Source organism: Pipra filicauda, unplaced genomic scaffold (genome assembly GCF_003945595.2).
Source record: "Pipra filicauda isolate LSUMZ 115617 unplaced genomic scaffold, ASM394559v2 scaffold453_size531900_pilon, whole genome shotgun sequence".
NCBI classification, from domain to species: Eukaryota; Metazoa; Chordata; class Aves; order Passeriformes; family Pipridae; genus Pipra; species Pipra filicauda.
The window spans coordinates 428,157-443,244 of NW_024104591.1; the positions used below are offsets into that span (position 1 = coordinate 428,157).

The 15,088-nt window shown below is 50.1% G+C and overlaps 1 protein-coding gene across 1 annotated transcript in view; it reads right to left on the reverse strand.

Annotated features, from left to right (window-relative positions):
- SMG5 (SMG5 nonsense mediated mRNA decay factor) overlaps positions 1-15,088 on the reverse strand; it is a 30,930-nt gene that overhangs the window by 4,653 nt on the left and 11,189 nt on the right. The window contains exons 6-21 of the mRNA XM_027742471.2: positions 14,631-14,720; positions 13,674-13,752; positions 12,965-13,090; positions 12,458-12,526; positions 10,407-10,615; positions 10,140-10,277; positions 8,398-9,099; positions 5,198-5,367; positions 4,841-4,916; positions 3,879-4,054; positions 3,375-3,533; positions 3,096-3,155; positions 2,107-2,266; positions 1,679-1,769; positions 999-1,073; positions 149-287 (exon numbers count right to left, since the gene is read on the reverse strand). Of these exons, the coding sequence (XP_027598272.1) occupies positions 149-287; positions 999-1,073; positions 1,679-1,769; positions 2,107-2,266; positions 3,096-3,155; positions 3,375-3,533; positions 3,879-4,054; positions 4,841-4,916; positions 5,198-5,367; positions 8,398-9,099; positions 10,140-10,277; positions 10,407-10,615; positions 12,458-12,526; positions 12,965-13,090; positions 13,674-13,752; positions 14,631-14,720 (2,519 nt within the window). The remainder of the gene's footprint in view (positions 1-148; positions 288-998; positions 1,074-1,678; positions 1,770-2,106; positions 2,267-3,095; positions 3,156-3,374; positions 3,534-3,878; positions 4,055-4,840; positions 4,917-5,197; positions 5,368-8,397; positions 9,100-10,139; positions 10,278-10,406; positions 10,616-12,457; positions 12,527-12,964; positions 13,091-13,673; positions 13,753-14,630; positions 14,721-15,088) is intronic.

Sequence of the window (15,088 nt, forward strand, 5' to 3'; positions counted from 1 at the left end):
ACAAGCTAACTTTGGGAAACCCAGGGAAGTTATTGGCCAAGGCAGAAAGGTAGAAAACATTAAAAAAAAAAAAATCTTGTCAATCAATCATATTTTACCCTTGCTAGGAAGCAGAACAGCTCAGCTCAGCCAGGAAAGAGCTACTGACCTGCATGGGCACAGAAAATGTGCTTGGGTCCTCCAGCTGGAAGCCTGTGATGATGGTGACCATTCCCGTGGTGTCGTCCTCTCCACTCCCTTGGGACACTGTCAGTTGTTTGCAGCTGTCCAGTATTTTATAGAGATTCCTGCCAGAAAAGAAAACCAGAGGGGAAGGTTAGTGGGAAGATCACATCTGCTTGGGAAGGACTTTTCTGAGACTCTTCTGAGCAAAAGCACTCGGTGTGAGACATGCAGATGGATGTCCCTAACTTCAGGGAATTTCATCATTACTCACTGTATTGGGTTTGTGTGGCCAGGTTTTGGTTATGGGGGGGCTACAGGGGTGGCTTCTGTGAGAAGCTGCCAGAAGCTTCCCCCATGTCCAGCAGAGCCAATGCCAGCCAGGACAGACCCACCGCAGTGGCAGAAACAAGTAACTGTGACCCCCACTCCCCCCCTCCCTGTGCCGCTGGGCGGGGAGGAGGTAGAACTTGGAAGGAGGGCAGGGTGGGGGGAAGACGTTTTTAAGATTTATTTTACTTCTCATTCTCCTGCTCTGATTCTGTCAGTAATAAATTTAACGAATATCACCACTTTGAGTCTGTTTTGCCCATGACAGTGATTATAAGTGATCTCTCCCGGTCTTTATCTCAACTCATGAATCTTTTGTTATATTTTCTCTCCTCTGTCCAGTTGCAGAGGGGAGCGAGAGAGTGGCTTTAGTGTGTCCAGGTGGGTAAACCCACTACACTCACATAGAACAAGTTCTGTAATGGGTTCCAGTGCTAACACCTCTCCCCAAAGCCACCTGTCTGCTGGGAACCAGGATCAGACACCTCCAGATGCTGAAATCTTACCAGGCATCTAAATCTTGTCTCTTCAATTTATGCCTCTCAAAGCTCTTCCCAACATCCTTCTGGCAACGAATGTACCTAGGAGAAGCAGAGTCTCTGAGCTCACATGGAGACCATCACACGGACCAAAGTCAGTGCCCCACAGCAGCTCCTCCAGGTGCTTCAGGGCCTTTTACTGGCTATTATCAATCCAAATAACACCTAAAGGCCTGCCCAAGGAATCCCCTGTGAATCCCTTTGGTCACCTCCCTGCCTCACCATCATCCCTGCTCACAGCACCACATCTCAAAGCCCACCAGCCCCAACATGGGCCTCAAAGTTTGTCCTCACAGCTCTTTGTGCTTCTGCAGAGCACTGAGGCACAGTCCAGCTCTTCCAGCACTCCCAGTGCAGTGACAAAGGGCACTGCTCTGGTTCATACAGTGACAGAGATGCAACTCCCCCGTTCCTCAGAAGCAGCTGCACTTCACAGTTGAGCAACAACTGCCAGCACATCTGGAGAACCAGGTGCCAAACCTGCTACTTCACCACCTTCCTGTTCCTGAAACTTGGCTTTCCCTTGACCCACTCCTCGCTCTGCTCCAAGGGATGCACAGCCTGCTCCCACCACTGACGTTTTCTTCCACCTCAAATCCCACTCATTCCAAAAGAAAGGGCAAATCACATCCCTCTCCCCCTCTCACCTGTTTCCCTTTTTAAACTCTGCCTCCAGGTACCGGATGCTGTCCCGAGCACCGGCGTTCTCCTTTTTCAGGAAGTCTAAGCCATCGATAACTAACAAAAAAGAAAAAAAAAGAAAGAAAACCATCTTGCTTACAGTTCTACTTCTGCAAACTAATCCAGAGGTGTCAAGTATTCCCCATTCCACGGAACTCTCTCTGGTGCACAGCAGCCATGGCTGCAGGCAGAGGGGGAACAGGACCTCTCTCCCCCTAGCTGTTCTCCAACACACTCTGTTGGATTCCAAACACGTGTTTGGAAATGGTGTTGCAGCTGCACCAGCCGAAGTCAAGGAGGAGGGAAAGCCACCGCCCGGGCCCCTGAGGTCTGCTCCCAGCACAGAGGGGACAGGGGCAGGCAGCCACAGTTACCTGCCGTGGAGTCCCCATACCTGTGCGAGGGATGATGATTATGAACCTCCCGCTGGTGGCCAGCTGCTTGACAAGGGCCAGGTGCTGGCAAAGGGCCTGGGTGTCCGGGACAAGGTAAGGAGACATGGCTGACTGTGCTTTGGGCTGCTGGAGACTTCCCTCCAGCTGAGACACCTCCAGCTGAAAACACAGATGCAGAGACACTGGCTTAATTTATGCTGAAACAAACCATCAAACAGGGCAAGACTCACCCTGCAAAGCTCCATTGGGCCCTTCCAACCTCCCAGCACACGGAGCAGAGGGCTGGATGCAGCAGAGGGTCAGTGAGAGATGACAGTCCCACTCTGCACTGCCCCAGCACGGCCCCATCTCGAGTACTGGGAGCAGTTTTGGGCACCTCAATATAAGAAAGACATTGAACTATTAGGGAGTGTCCAGAGGAGAATGACCAGGATGGTGAAAGCTCGAGCCACTGAGGTTACTCAGCCTGCACAGCTTGGAGCAGAGAAGGCTGAGGGTGATCCCCCACCACAGCCTACCCTGTCTTCATGGGGGTCAGCGACAGGGAGGTGCTGATTTCCTCTTTCCCATGACCAGCAATGGGACACGAGAAAATGGTTTATTCCATTTGCAGTTTCGTTGCTGCATCAGGGGAACAGTTTAGGTTGGACATTAGGAAAACTTTCTTCCCCCAGAGGGTGGCTGGTCCCTGGAACGTGCTCCCCAAGGCAGTGGTCATGACACCAAGTCTGCCAGAGCTCAACGAATGCCTGGACAATGCTCTTGGGCATTCCATTTAGTTTTAGGTAGCCCTGTGAGGAGCAGGGAATTGGACTCCACGATCCTAATGGGTCCCTTCCAACTTGAGATATTCTGTAATTCAGTCTACACAGAATGGATTTACTGCCTCTGTGTAGGATGGGAGCAGAGAGTTCCCCCTTCCCTTCCCAGTTTCTGACATTCCAGTCACTACCCTGATGGTTTTCAGGCTGGAACCAGCATCTCCTACCTGCAGTCGAAGCTGAGCCATGTCTCTCATGAGCCTGTTCCGACGAGCTTCCTCTGCAGCCTAGTTGCAAAACCAAACTTCCATATCAGTTAGCAGGAAACACACCAGCTGACATTAGCACGCACTTCCAAAACCAGGGTGAAAAGGGGACACCAAAGTAGGTTTAAGGAGCAGAACAGTCATCTCCCCCCAAAGATCTGCGATTACAGTTACAACCTAATAGTAACCTACAAGAAACTGTGCCAAGCACAGAAAATTCATCCACCTCTGCCAACTCACCATGTGAAACTGGGCCTGGGCCTGGTGCAGCAAGTTGTCTTGGTCCGACTGTGCTATGCTGATGAAGATCCCAAGCTCCGAGTTGAACTGCAGGATGCTGCCCTGGAGGTGGGTAATGAAGTGACCGAAGCTCCGAATGCAGCAGATCCGCACGACAGACTGCAAGGAAGAACAGGCAGTCAGTGGCCACGGGGCTGCAGCCTGAGCCAGCTCTGACCCACAGCTCACACTTTTGGAAAAGGCAGGAACTGCTATTATACTGCTAATTCTGCTGGATGTTTCTGATCTCAGGTCAGAGACTGCAGGAGGGGGCAGCAGGAAAGCTGACAGCTGGCCAGAGTGCTCAGGAGTGCCATTAGTCTGGGCTTCCCCAACCCAAGACAGCCTCGAGAAACATCAGCAGTCCCATCCTAAACCTCTGCTCAGGCCCTCAGTGCTGGGAAAAGGAACTACATAAAACAGCAGTCCAGGTCTGATTTTTTTCCAGGATTTATACCAACTCACCTCCTCAACTGCTGAGAAAATGGGCCGGTCCTGCTCAAAGTTAAACCTCCTGTGTGCATTTTTCAGAGGGGGGAGATTGCGCAGGGCCACATCTTCTGGGAGCAGGAGGCTGGCCTTCAGGTCTGGGAGCTCAGCCTCACTCAGGATGTCCTTGACTTCATCACACAGGGCCAGCCCTGAAGAGGAGGGACGGGAAGGAGAGCAAAACAACAGGTAAGGGGACAAAGAGGAAAACTGCTTTAAGGCACATGATCTGTAATGGTCACTGGCAGAGGTGTTAATGGCACATGTCCTGTGAGCACCTACTCAAGGAGGAACCAAAAGGCCACCCAAAACATAAGGAGCAACTGCCCCAAACAGCTTGCTGAGCGAATCCAGGAATTCTCCCATTTGGAGGGATAGCTTTCTCCCTCCTTCCAACAGACGAACATCCCTGTTTAAACTCTGCTTCTTGTGAACCACAGGGTTCTTCAGGCTCAGCCCCAAAGAGGCATAGGGCACATCATGAGCAGCTGGAGCTCCAAAACTATTTTCCAGGGTTGCCGTGACAAAATCACAGCCTTACTTCTGCTCCTGGCAGTGAATTTCACTCCTGCTGGCCACACAAGGATTTTCACACGCTGGTGTCAGTGTTTCAGCATATTGTCAGCCATATATAATACGTTTTTTGTGTGTGATTTTTGGGGTTGTCTTGTTGGGGCCAGGAGTTGGACTTGATAACCCTGGGGGGTGTCCCTTCCAAGTCAGGATATTCCATGATTTTATGACTCTAAAGTCTATGGGATAGTAGTTAACTGTAACGGTGTTTTAACAAAAAAAACAACACGTGCATGTGTTGCTTCCCATTGTTCTTATCAAAACTGCTCCCTGGAAATATGTCCCCTGGGATCTCCCACACACCCTGGGAATCACTGAGGACTAGGGTTGGTGAAACATGACATTGCCATTTTCTTCTCCAGTACCTGATTCCTGCAGGTCTGCAGCAGAAGGCAGAAGGTTCAGGAGCACAGATAGCCTGTTCCACAGGCTCTGGGAGCTCTGCAGGAAAAGAACACAAAAGGCCACAGAAAATGTCAGGACTGATGTACACAACAACCAGGTCACTTGAGCCTTCCAGCACCTCACAGCCTGCAGAATGCTTTATGAAGAGTAAATCTCACTACCCTTCTTAAGTCCAGGTGAGCTTAATTCAGTTGGTGGGGGATGTAACATCACCCTCTGTCTGGGACTGGGGCTGGGGCTGCAACCTGCCCTCCACATCCCAGTCCAGGGGAGCTGACCAGACACAGCCTTGGAGGGAGCCCTGACACCATCCCCACCTGAGCACACATGATGATGAGGTCTGTGTTCGTCCTCAGCCAGTCCAGGAACACCTTGACAGTGAGCAGCAGCCCCTCGTTGGTCACGATCTCCAGCTTCTCCTGAAGGGATCGCTCATTCCTGCAGGATTTGTTACTTGAAATGCTTTCCTCGGAGTCAGACACATCATCTGGAAAACAAAGGGAAGTGCAGGATGGCAGGGGTTAAAACCCCTGAGATGCCAAGCCCTGATGGTGTCAGAACAGCGCTGAGCTGGTAAAGAGTTGTGTTGAACTACCTGGTGCCTCCACACACCCTCATAAAACCAGTCCCTTTTCCACCATGGTCCCCTGTGCTGTTACCAGAATGTATCACTCCTGCATTTTCATCTTCCTTGGGAGAAGAGGACTAAGATCTCCCTGTGAAGGTCTGACAAATGCCTTAACCCCTGCAGCAGCCTCTGAGAGACTTGCTGACAGAGCAGGGCAGCACATGCCTGCACAAGGAGCAGGGCAGTTCCTGCAGGGAACAGAGTCAGCGATGGTCATGAGTCCAGCACACTCCCACCTTTGGGCCACGCAAGAGAAGGAAAATGGCAGGGCTGTCCTATGACCCAGGCCTGAGGAATTTTAAATATTGAATATATTCTTTGCAATCCTGTAACTCTCCAGAGCTGAGGATCTCAAAGCCATTGCCAGTGGAATCACATGTGACACACGTGACCTGAGGTCCAGGTGGGAATCAACAACATGTTTTGCTACAGCCCCTTATTTCAAGGGCTGCCATTGCTGCCTATTAACACAGCAACGGGCATTCCATAAACCCTTGGAATCACAAGGGAGGGGGTGATTTATTCAGAACCCATCCCTGACAGTACTACACCACAAAACACCAGTTTAGAAACAGCACAGCCGAGAAGAGCTCAAACCTAAAAAAACCCCAAGGGTTAGTGAACTCATTCCACCTCTCATTTTCTACATCTGTAAAGGTATTGTGGCCACAGTTCCTGGAGCTGCAACATCTGGATAACCCACTGAGGAAAAGAGTTAAACAGATCAAAACCCATTTGTTTCTTCCTCTACCCCCCACCTCTTTCATGTGTCCATGAAGCAATGCTGGGAGCCAGTCAATACTGACATGATCTAATACTGCCCCTTCAAATTCTGGCCCAGGAAAAGCCTGAATCCTGCCAGTGCTGCAGGCCAGATGGATTTGGCAACAGGTTGCAGAATGCTTCCTTGCTCCAGGAAAGCTAGAAGGAATGACAAAGAAGACCAAACAGGCCCATGTGGTTTTATCTGAAATACAAACAATTCCTGTAGTGCACCAGATCTCCCTTTCCAGCTGTTTTTGCCCAGAGCATCACTCGGTCTTAAGTTTGGTGGTAATGGAGATACGGCAGCTCCACCTGCTGTGCATCTCCAGGGAGTTCAGCCTGGGACACTCGGTGAGGCACTTTCAGGGGGTCACAGAGAGGACCCTGACACCTCTCACATGCACCCAGGTCACATCTTACACATAAACTCCTATGAGAGCTTTGCAAGGTTGATAAGCTGTCATCTTAGGGAGAACTTCCTCCTCTGCATCTGCACTGTCTGTCACCAGAGGCCCTAGTAAGTGTCTGATTAGAGATTTCACATGGGAAAAAGGAAGATAATTCCAATCTTTAATACCTGCTGGAATTATCCTCTGGAGCCAGCATGGTTTCACCAAGGTAAATAGTGCCTGACAAATTTAGTGGCCTTCTATAAATAGGGTTACAGCAGTGGGGGATGAGGGAAGAGCAACTGACATCATCTACCTGGATTTGTGCAGAGCATTTGGCACTGTCCCTCATGACATCTTTGTCTCTAAACTGGAGAGATATGGATTTGATGGATGGACCACTTGGTGGACAAGGAATTGGCTGGATGTAGCACTCAAAGAGCTGCAGCCAATGGCTTGATGTCCAAGCGTAGAGCAGTGATGAGTGGCATCCTCAGGAGTCAGGATTGGGACCAGCACTTCTTAACATCTTGTTGGTGACATGGACAGCGAGATCAAGTGCACTCTCAGCCAGTTTGCCAACAACACTGAGTTGTGTGGTGGAGTCACAGGCTGGAGGGAAGGGACGGCACCAGAGGGACCTGGACAGGTTGGAGAGCTGGGTCTGTGCCAACCCCAGGTGGTTCAGCAAGGCCAAGGGCAAGTACTGCACGTGCCTTGGAGCAACCCCCCAGAAACACAGGCTGAGGGAGAATGGATGGAGAACAGCCCAGAAGAGAAGGACTTGGGGGTGTGGGTTGACAAGAAGCTCAACATGATCCAGCCATGTGCACTGGGAGCCCAGAAAGCCAATGCTGTGCTGTGCTCATCCCCACGGTGTGGGCAGCACTTGAGGGAAGAAATTCTGCCCCTCTGCTCTGCTGAGGTGAGACCTCCCCCTGCAGTGGTGACTCCAGCTCTGCGGCCCCCAGCACAGGAAGGATGTGGAGCTGCTGGAGCAGGTCCAGAGGAGGCCACGGAGATGCTCTCAGGTCTGGAGCCCCTCTGCTCTGGAGACAGGCTGGGAGAGCTGGGGGTGTTCAGCTGGAAAAGAGAAGGCTCCAGGGAGACCTTAGAGCCCCTTCCAGTGCCTAAAGGGGCTCCAAGAGAAATGGAGAGGGACTTTGGACAAGGGCCTGAACAGGACAAGGGGAAATGGCTTTAAGCTGAAGGAGGGTAAATTCAGATGAGGTATTCGGAAGAAATTTTTCCCTGTGAGGGTGGTGAGGCCCTGGGACAGGTTGCCCAGAGAAGCTGTGGTTACCTCATCCCTGGAAGTGCTCAAGGCCAAGTTGGACAGGTCTTGGAGCAACACGGTCTAGTGGAAGGCATCCCTGCCTGTGGCAGGGGTGTGGAATGAGATGAATTTTGAAGGCCTTTCCAAACAAACCAGCCTATGACCTTGTAATTATCTGAGCTGCTCAGTGTTTAGTATGTGGAGTTGAAGCTATTCTGGTAATCCTGGCTGGCTGCAGGTGTTGCCTCTGCTCAGTGCCCATATTCCTGGATGTCAGGCAGTAAAAGTAAAGCTCCTTCTTCAGGGAATGCCTAACCCATGGCCTGTCCATTACTTGGGCAACCTTGTTCTCCAAACCTGGCCAAAGGAGAGCTCCCACCACGAGAAAAGGTGAATTTAGCATACAGACTGCCACAACATGCAGTTTTCTACTTAAAACTGCATTAACAAGGCCCTTACCTTGCTCTGCCAAGCTGGGCTTCTCCAGATCTCCGTTGACACATGGTTTGCTCTCTATCCCGTCCTTCAAGGCAGGTGGTTCACTGTTGGGTTTCAGGAGGATGTTGCTGAACGTGGGGGCCAAGCGAAAGCAGCGTTTGGTCTGGAACAGCTGGGTGGACATGGCCTGCAGGTTACTGGCTATGCTTGCATCGTTAGTGCTCAGGGAAGCTGGCCCATTGACTGCTGGATCTGCTGCCTCAGTTTTAGAGATGCTTGGGCTCTTGGAGTCCCCCAGCCCACTGCCATCCACACAGTTTTTTAAGGCCTCTTTGGGCCCACTTTTGCCTCGGCTGCTTCCCTCCTCACCCGGCTCATCCTCCATGTCCTCCAAGTCAGATCGAGACTCTTGGCTGTTCATGTCAGAGTCTGTCTCCACATCAAAAGCAGCTTCTGCTTCCTCATCACTCTTCTCTGAGCCACTCTCTGAGCCATCACTGCCCTTGATGGAGCCCTGGCTGGAATCAGAGTCAAAGCCCTCGCTCAGGTCGCTCTCATCCGCTTTCTGGGGGTGGCGGCGGCGGCGCAGACAGGAGAGCCGGGAGTATTTCTTGCTTTTCTTGCAGTTGTTCTTCCGCTGTTCCTCGCTGGGCTGATGATTGGCCAACTCAGCTTCAGCTTCCTTCTCAATTGAGTTCACAGGCTCCCGTGATTCCTGATCATCTGGATTTATAAGGAGAACACAAGCTAAAGTCACAATGCCTCCCACAGGCTGCTGCTTGTCAGCCCTGAGCCTGGGGCACCAGGGCCGCAAAATTCAGCCACCACTTCCATCAGTGTCAGAACAAGCAGTGGCAACCCCAGAAGAGCTACTCACTTTCTAAAGGCACCTGGGGAAGCCCTGGGAAGCTGTGATTCCTACTGCCCAAGCTGTGCTGCTCTGTTATCAGGCAGCCTTAGTGCTGAATGCTGCTAAACCAACACCAAACACAGATGAATTCTAACTCTCCTCCCCAGCTTTCTACAGTCAGAGCAACCCCCCAAACAAGGCAATGACCTGACCCAATCCTTTCCTTGACCAACATTCTCACAGCCTTTCCAGCAACCCTGAGTCACCCTGACAGCTGCAAAACCTGCAGAGGAGGGGTTGTTCATTGTTGCTTTTACCAGGAACCCTCTCACCCTGCCTTCAGTGAGGTATTACAAAAAGAGTGTTGGTAGGGGAAACATTCAGCAGTTTTATTCTCTGCTCAATGGTATTCCCCAGAAACTCAAGTGCTGCCCTTGCCCGAGCAGAGCTGAGGTATGCTGAAAGGGCCTGTCTCCCTCAGCCCTCCTCTGCCTCCCTCAGCCCCCCTTTGCCTACCCCAGCCCAGGTCTTTCACCCAAGATCATCTCCTCACTGGAGGAGGAAAAAGGCCAGTAAAGAATAGTAAACAGAGAGACAGAAAATAAAGTCTCGGACTGGGGTAAACAGGTGATGAATGAGCTGCCAAGAAACACAGAAAGTAAACTTCTTACAAGGAAAGCAACATGTCCATCCTGTGATGATTCTGATACTCACAAAGAGCATCCAAACGGAGACTGTTCAGTAGATCATCCAGCTTTGGGGATTCCAGGCCAGAAGTCAAAGATCAAGATGCCTCTACCCTCACTCAGGCACTACACTACCAAACCCACACCCAGAAAATTAGGACAGGAAAAGCCAGCCCTATAGGCAGGCAACTAGGGAGACCCAGCTGCTGCCACGCCTGTTCTCTTACCTGTGCCATCACTCTGAAAGGCTGGGACGGGATTTTCCCCTTCTTCTAGCTCTGCCTGGAGGCGAATATTGACGTGATTTATCAGGTGAGAGAAGAGGGCCAGCGTGAAGGCAATGGCTGCGCTGTACTGCTTGGAACCTGCAACCAGACAGTGAGGTGGAGGAGGTGAGCACTAGGCCACAGCACAAACACCAGTTCACACAGCATCTCCAGCCTAACTGCAGTACCGCATGTTCATCATGAAATTTCCATTAAAGCACTGGTTACCTGCCCTCTTGAGGCTGTGAACACTCATAAGGCAGATGATGACCATGCGAAAGATCAGGAGATCAGGAAGGAAGGAGTAGCCGCTCTCATACTCTTCTTCATCTTCACTACTTGAGCCCAGGTTAGGAGGAGAGGGCAGGTAGAACAAGCACAGGTTGAAATCCTCCAGCACAGACTGGCAGAGAGACGTCAGCTCAGAATCCAGAGAGCTTAACAAGAGTTAAAAATAAACAAGAATTATTACTCAAGTCTCATGCTTCTGGTAATGTCTGCACAGAAACTGAACCAAAACTAGCAGTTACGCTGTGCTTTAGCACCAGGCAGGATGAAGCACCAGAGAATATACTGCAGTCAACAACAGCTATGGGAAGCAAGTGACATTAATCAGATTATGCTTTCCTCTCCAAAGCTGCTAAATTGAAGACAAATGAGAACTAGAGATGGGTCACCAGAAACCAGATGACTTTTCCCATGAGAGCTCAGCAGTGCCCATTAGGCACTTCAACGCTAAAGGAAGCAAAAGTTCCAGACGCGCTGCTCAGTGAAAGTGTTACACTGCACACACACAGGACTCAGCTTTTCCTCCTCCTATGACTCAAACTTGCAGTCCCGCAAGAATATTCCAAAATCCTCTGTAGCTATTCCCTCCCTCAAAGGAAGCACCCACAGGATCAGTCCAATGGGCTATGGGGGCCTCCTAGTTACAAAACAAACCCGCCAGCAGAACTTCCAACAAGTCCTTTTCAGGGGGAATTGTCCTTGGGAAATTGAAGTAATTTCCAATTTTCTTATGTGCTAAATACATATTAAGTGGATATTAAAGGAGCCTTGTAGTGTATACTGTAATCCCACCACGGCATAAGTCAAGGTTGGAAAGCCAATCCTACACTGGGCTGCATGAGCAAGGGCAGAGCCAGCAGGGTGAGGAAGTGTTCTCCCTTTCTATTTGGCACTCATGAGGTGGCATCTGGAGCACTGCATCCAGTCTTGGGGTCCTCAGGACAAAAAAACCCCACCAAAAAAAAAAGACACTAACAAAGTGGACTTAGTCCAGCAGAGGAACAGAGAACATGATGTATGAGAAGAGGCAAAGAGAATCAAGTTTGTTCAGCCTGAAGGACAGAAGGCTCAGGGGTACTGTCTTCTGCTTCCAGATGCCAAAGAGGTGTTTACAGAGGACCAAGAAAGACTCTCCTCAGTGGTGTACAACAAAAGGAAAGGAAGTGATGGGTACACACTGCAGAAAAGGAATATGAGACTAGATGCAAGGAGAAAAAAATTCTGTGGTGAAGGTGGTCAAACACTGAAAAAGGGACCAGAGAGGCGTGGGATCTCTGTCCTTGGATCCAGTCAAAACTCAGCAGGATGAAGCTCTGAGCAACCTCATCTGACTTCACATCTGTATCTACCTGCACAGTGAACACTACTCTGGAGGAGAACTGGACCCCCACAGGGTCCCTTTGAACCTAAACCATTCCACAATGACTTTAGGTGCAGCCTGTGTCTAAGCCCTTTAAAATACCTGCTCTATTTCAAGCAGTTAGAGGTTAATTTACAATCACCTGAAAACCTCCAGCAGAGTCAGAGAAAATCCAAGGAAAAAAACCCAAAAAAAACAAAAATCACACAGCTAACAACCAGGTTTTGCTGTTTGTTTCTTTGAACAAGGTGTTTGGTTACAGATTTCCAAGTGCAGTGAACAGCCCTGCACATGTGTGGATGGTGACTCTTTGCTGTCCCATCAGCCCAAATCCAGGGCTTGCCAGGAAATAGCATTTGATGACTGCACAAGGTAAGCAAACACCAAAGGCACAGTACAGCACAGAGACAGCTGCGAGGCTCAGGAGTTCAACACTTACTGAGTGCTGGCTCGATTTAGACAAAGTAATCAACCCTTTGGTATTGCAGCCTACCCTGTACAAATAGTCTAAAGTCTTGGATCTTTTGGCAGAAAGCCTCAGCACAGGCACCATTATCCGACAGGGAATAACAATTCCAAGTGCCTGCTACTGTCAGTTATCAACAGAAGATGTAATCTGCCATAACCTTACCTGCTCTTTGGCTGCAAAAGACTCTGCAGGTACATGAAGCTCACCAGCAACCTCTTAATGTCTTTGCCTCTAAAGAGATGGAAGAGAAAACACTGTAAAGCAGGTGCCTCGTCAGAGATGGTCTGGTCTCACAGAGCTCTGTTAACAGGTAAACCAGGTCTCAACTGAAAGCTGCATTCTGATGAAAGTGGAGGGAAAGAAGACAGTTTATACACTGCCAACTTTCACCAATACGCCCCAACCCTTATAAACAGGCCCCAACTCCAGGGGAGAGTGAAAAAAACCTCTCATCTCAAACTAAACCTGGCATTTAGCTTTTTTCCTGAAATTATGACCTGAGACATCAAGAATGGGATCTAGAGTGGGGCTCTTGAAATTCTGGGAGCAGTCACCGCATCAAATGGCCCATCTACTGGTTCCACTTCCCACAAAGACACTACTCTCAACCCAGAGGATGACACTGCAAACCCTCAGCCTGCAACCCTCTCCTTTTCTTTCCCTTCTTACCGTTTCTTGCTTGGAGACAACTTCCTGGTTTCACATTTCTTCAGCTGGTGATACATCTTGGCTGCTTTGTCATACAGCCGCTTCAGGTTCCCATAGGCACCTTCGAAGGACACTTCAGACTGGATGCTGAGACACAAAAGAAGACACAGCAGAAGTTACTTTGCTACAAGGCTGCTCACATTTCATGTCTTTAACTCACTAGCAAGTTACTCAGGCATTGAGGCACAAGGACAGGTACCAAGTGCTGCTGTCGGCACACACTGGGCAACTTAACTCCCACTGACAGCTGCAAACCCGACTTTAGCTGCCCCACAGCTCCCACCTGCCCGGCTTACACACCTCATATCGGTGCCTTCAGGCCAGGTTCAGGTAACTGAATTCCACCCACCTCACTTGGCAGGGTGCCTCCCTCAGTACCTCCACACCCCTTCCTGCCTGGCTCTCCAGCTAAGGAGAGGGCTCAGGTGAAGCCCTCCAGGTGCAGCCCTGCACAGAAGTTTAGTGACCAGCACAATGGTTTGGTTTGACTGAGGTTTGCTCTCATTACCAGCCCTGCTCAAGGGTGATCTAAACCCATCTCTTTCCCTTCCCCTGTAATTAATCTGCTGAAAACAGTCCCAAGTCCAAAGTGAAGGCAAAGAGGATCCAGCATCTGCAGCAGCAGCACACTGCTCCACAGCCCAGGACGCCCAGACCCACAGGCACTCACCAGCGTAAGTAGCAGTAGGTTGCTTCCACATTGTAGTATTTGCTGCCTGCCAATGTCCCCAGCTGGTTGAAGGGCATTCCTGTCAGGAAGGAGAAGGGCAATGGAATTCACATGGAATTCTCCAATAGCCCTGATGAAAAGTAGATCCTTTCCCCCTCACTACGTTTCCACACAGGAAGAAAGCCAGGAGACACAAACAGTAGTAAAGCTGCAGTACAAAGGTCTGGACTAAATCCTTCTGCCATCCAGGCTTTGTTTTCTGCTTTACAGAGCTTTTAGATACTCCCCACCTTCTGCCAGTTATCTACATAAGAGAGCAGAGCAAACAATGCCTCCTCCTCTGTATTAACAATGCCGCAGCCTTGACTCCGTATTTCTCAACACAGACATCACCTTATCAGCATCTGAGAGCTCTGCTCCAGCTTACTGTGGTGCAGAAATTATTGTCACTTATTTGAGACCAGCCTATCAAAACAGCTCAAAGACAGCACGGAGAGAACACTTGGCTGGAAATGCATACTTTAAGGTAAGACAGGCCCTCCACTCCAGTGCCAATGTGTTCCCAGAAGGAGGCACTTCTGAAGGAGGAAACAGCACAATAGATTTTTTTTGCAGGTGTAAAACGTGGGACGTGACCAATAATGCTCTGCTCCTGGCAGTGGAGAGCTGGATCTGCCCTCAGTCGACAGGCACAATGTCACCACACTCAGGGAAGTCTGAGCTTCTCAGAGGTTCTCAGATGAGTAAGGTGAAGTCACTGACAAGGAGCGCCCTGGCTTTAACTCCTCTCTTTGTCTTGCCAGCAAGAGAGGTTCTCAAAGGAAGCAATCCTAGCCAGAGGATGAAACCACTCCTCTCCCAGCTGCAGGACATAAACCTGACCGGTGCAGTACCACATTGTTTTCAGGTTGTGGCAACACTGTTTTAACAACTAAAAATTCATGGTAAGTCACTCACCAATTTGTGGTGCAACAGAAAGGGCTTGATAGTAAAACCGCTCCGCCAGCAGCTCCGTGTCCACACCTGCCAGCTCATTCTGGTAGCGAGCTGAAAGGAAACCACACACCGCACATCAGAAACCTGAAGGCAGCACCTGCTCTTCCCCACTGCAGCGCAGCACAGTTTCCCTACAGATTAAAGACATGACAATAATTGACATACTGGCCAAATCAACAAATCCATCAAAGAACTGTTCTTGGCAAACACAACACACAGGGTTTGCCAGGCCCGTCTGAAGTTTTTTGTACCTGCTCACACCACAAGCTCTGCCCCTTCCGGGGGAGGCCCTCCGCACTTGCAGCAGCACGTGAGCAAAGCGAAGATGTTCTGCTCCATGTGTTATTCATCTATCCTTGAAGTAACTCAGAGTTGTGCTCTATTTTCCAATACCTCAGACTATATTCTACTACAGCAGA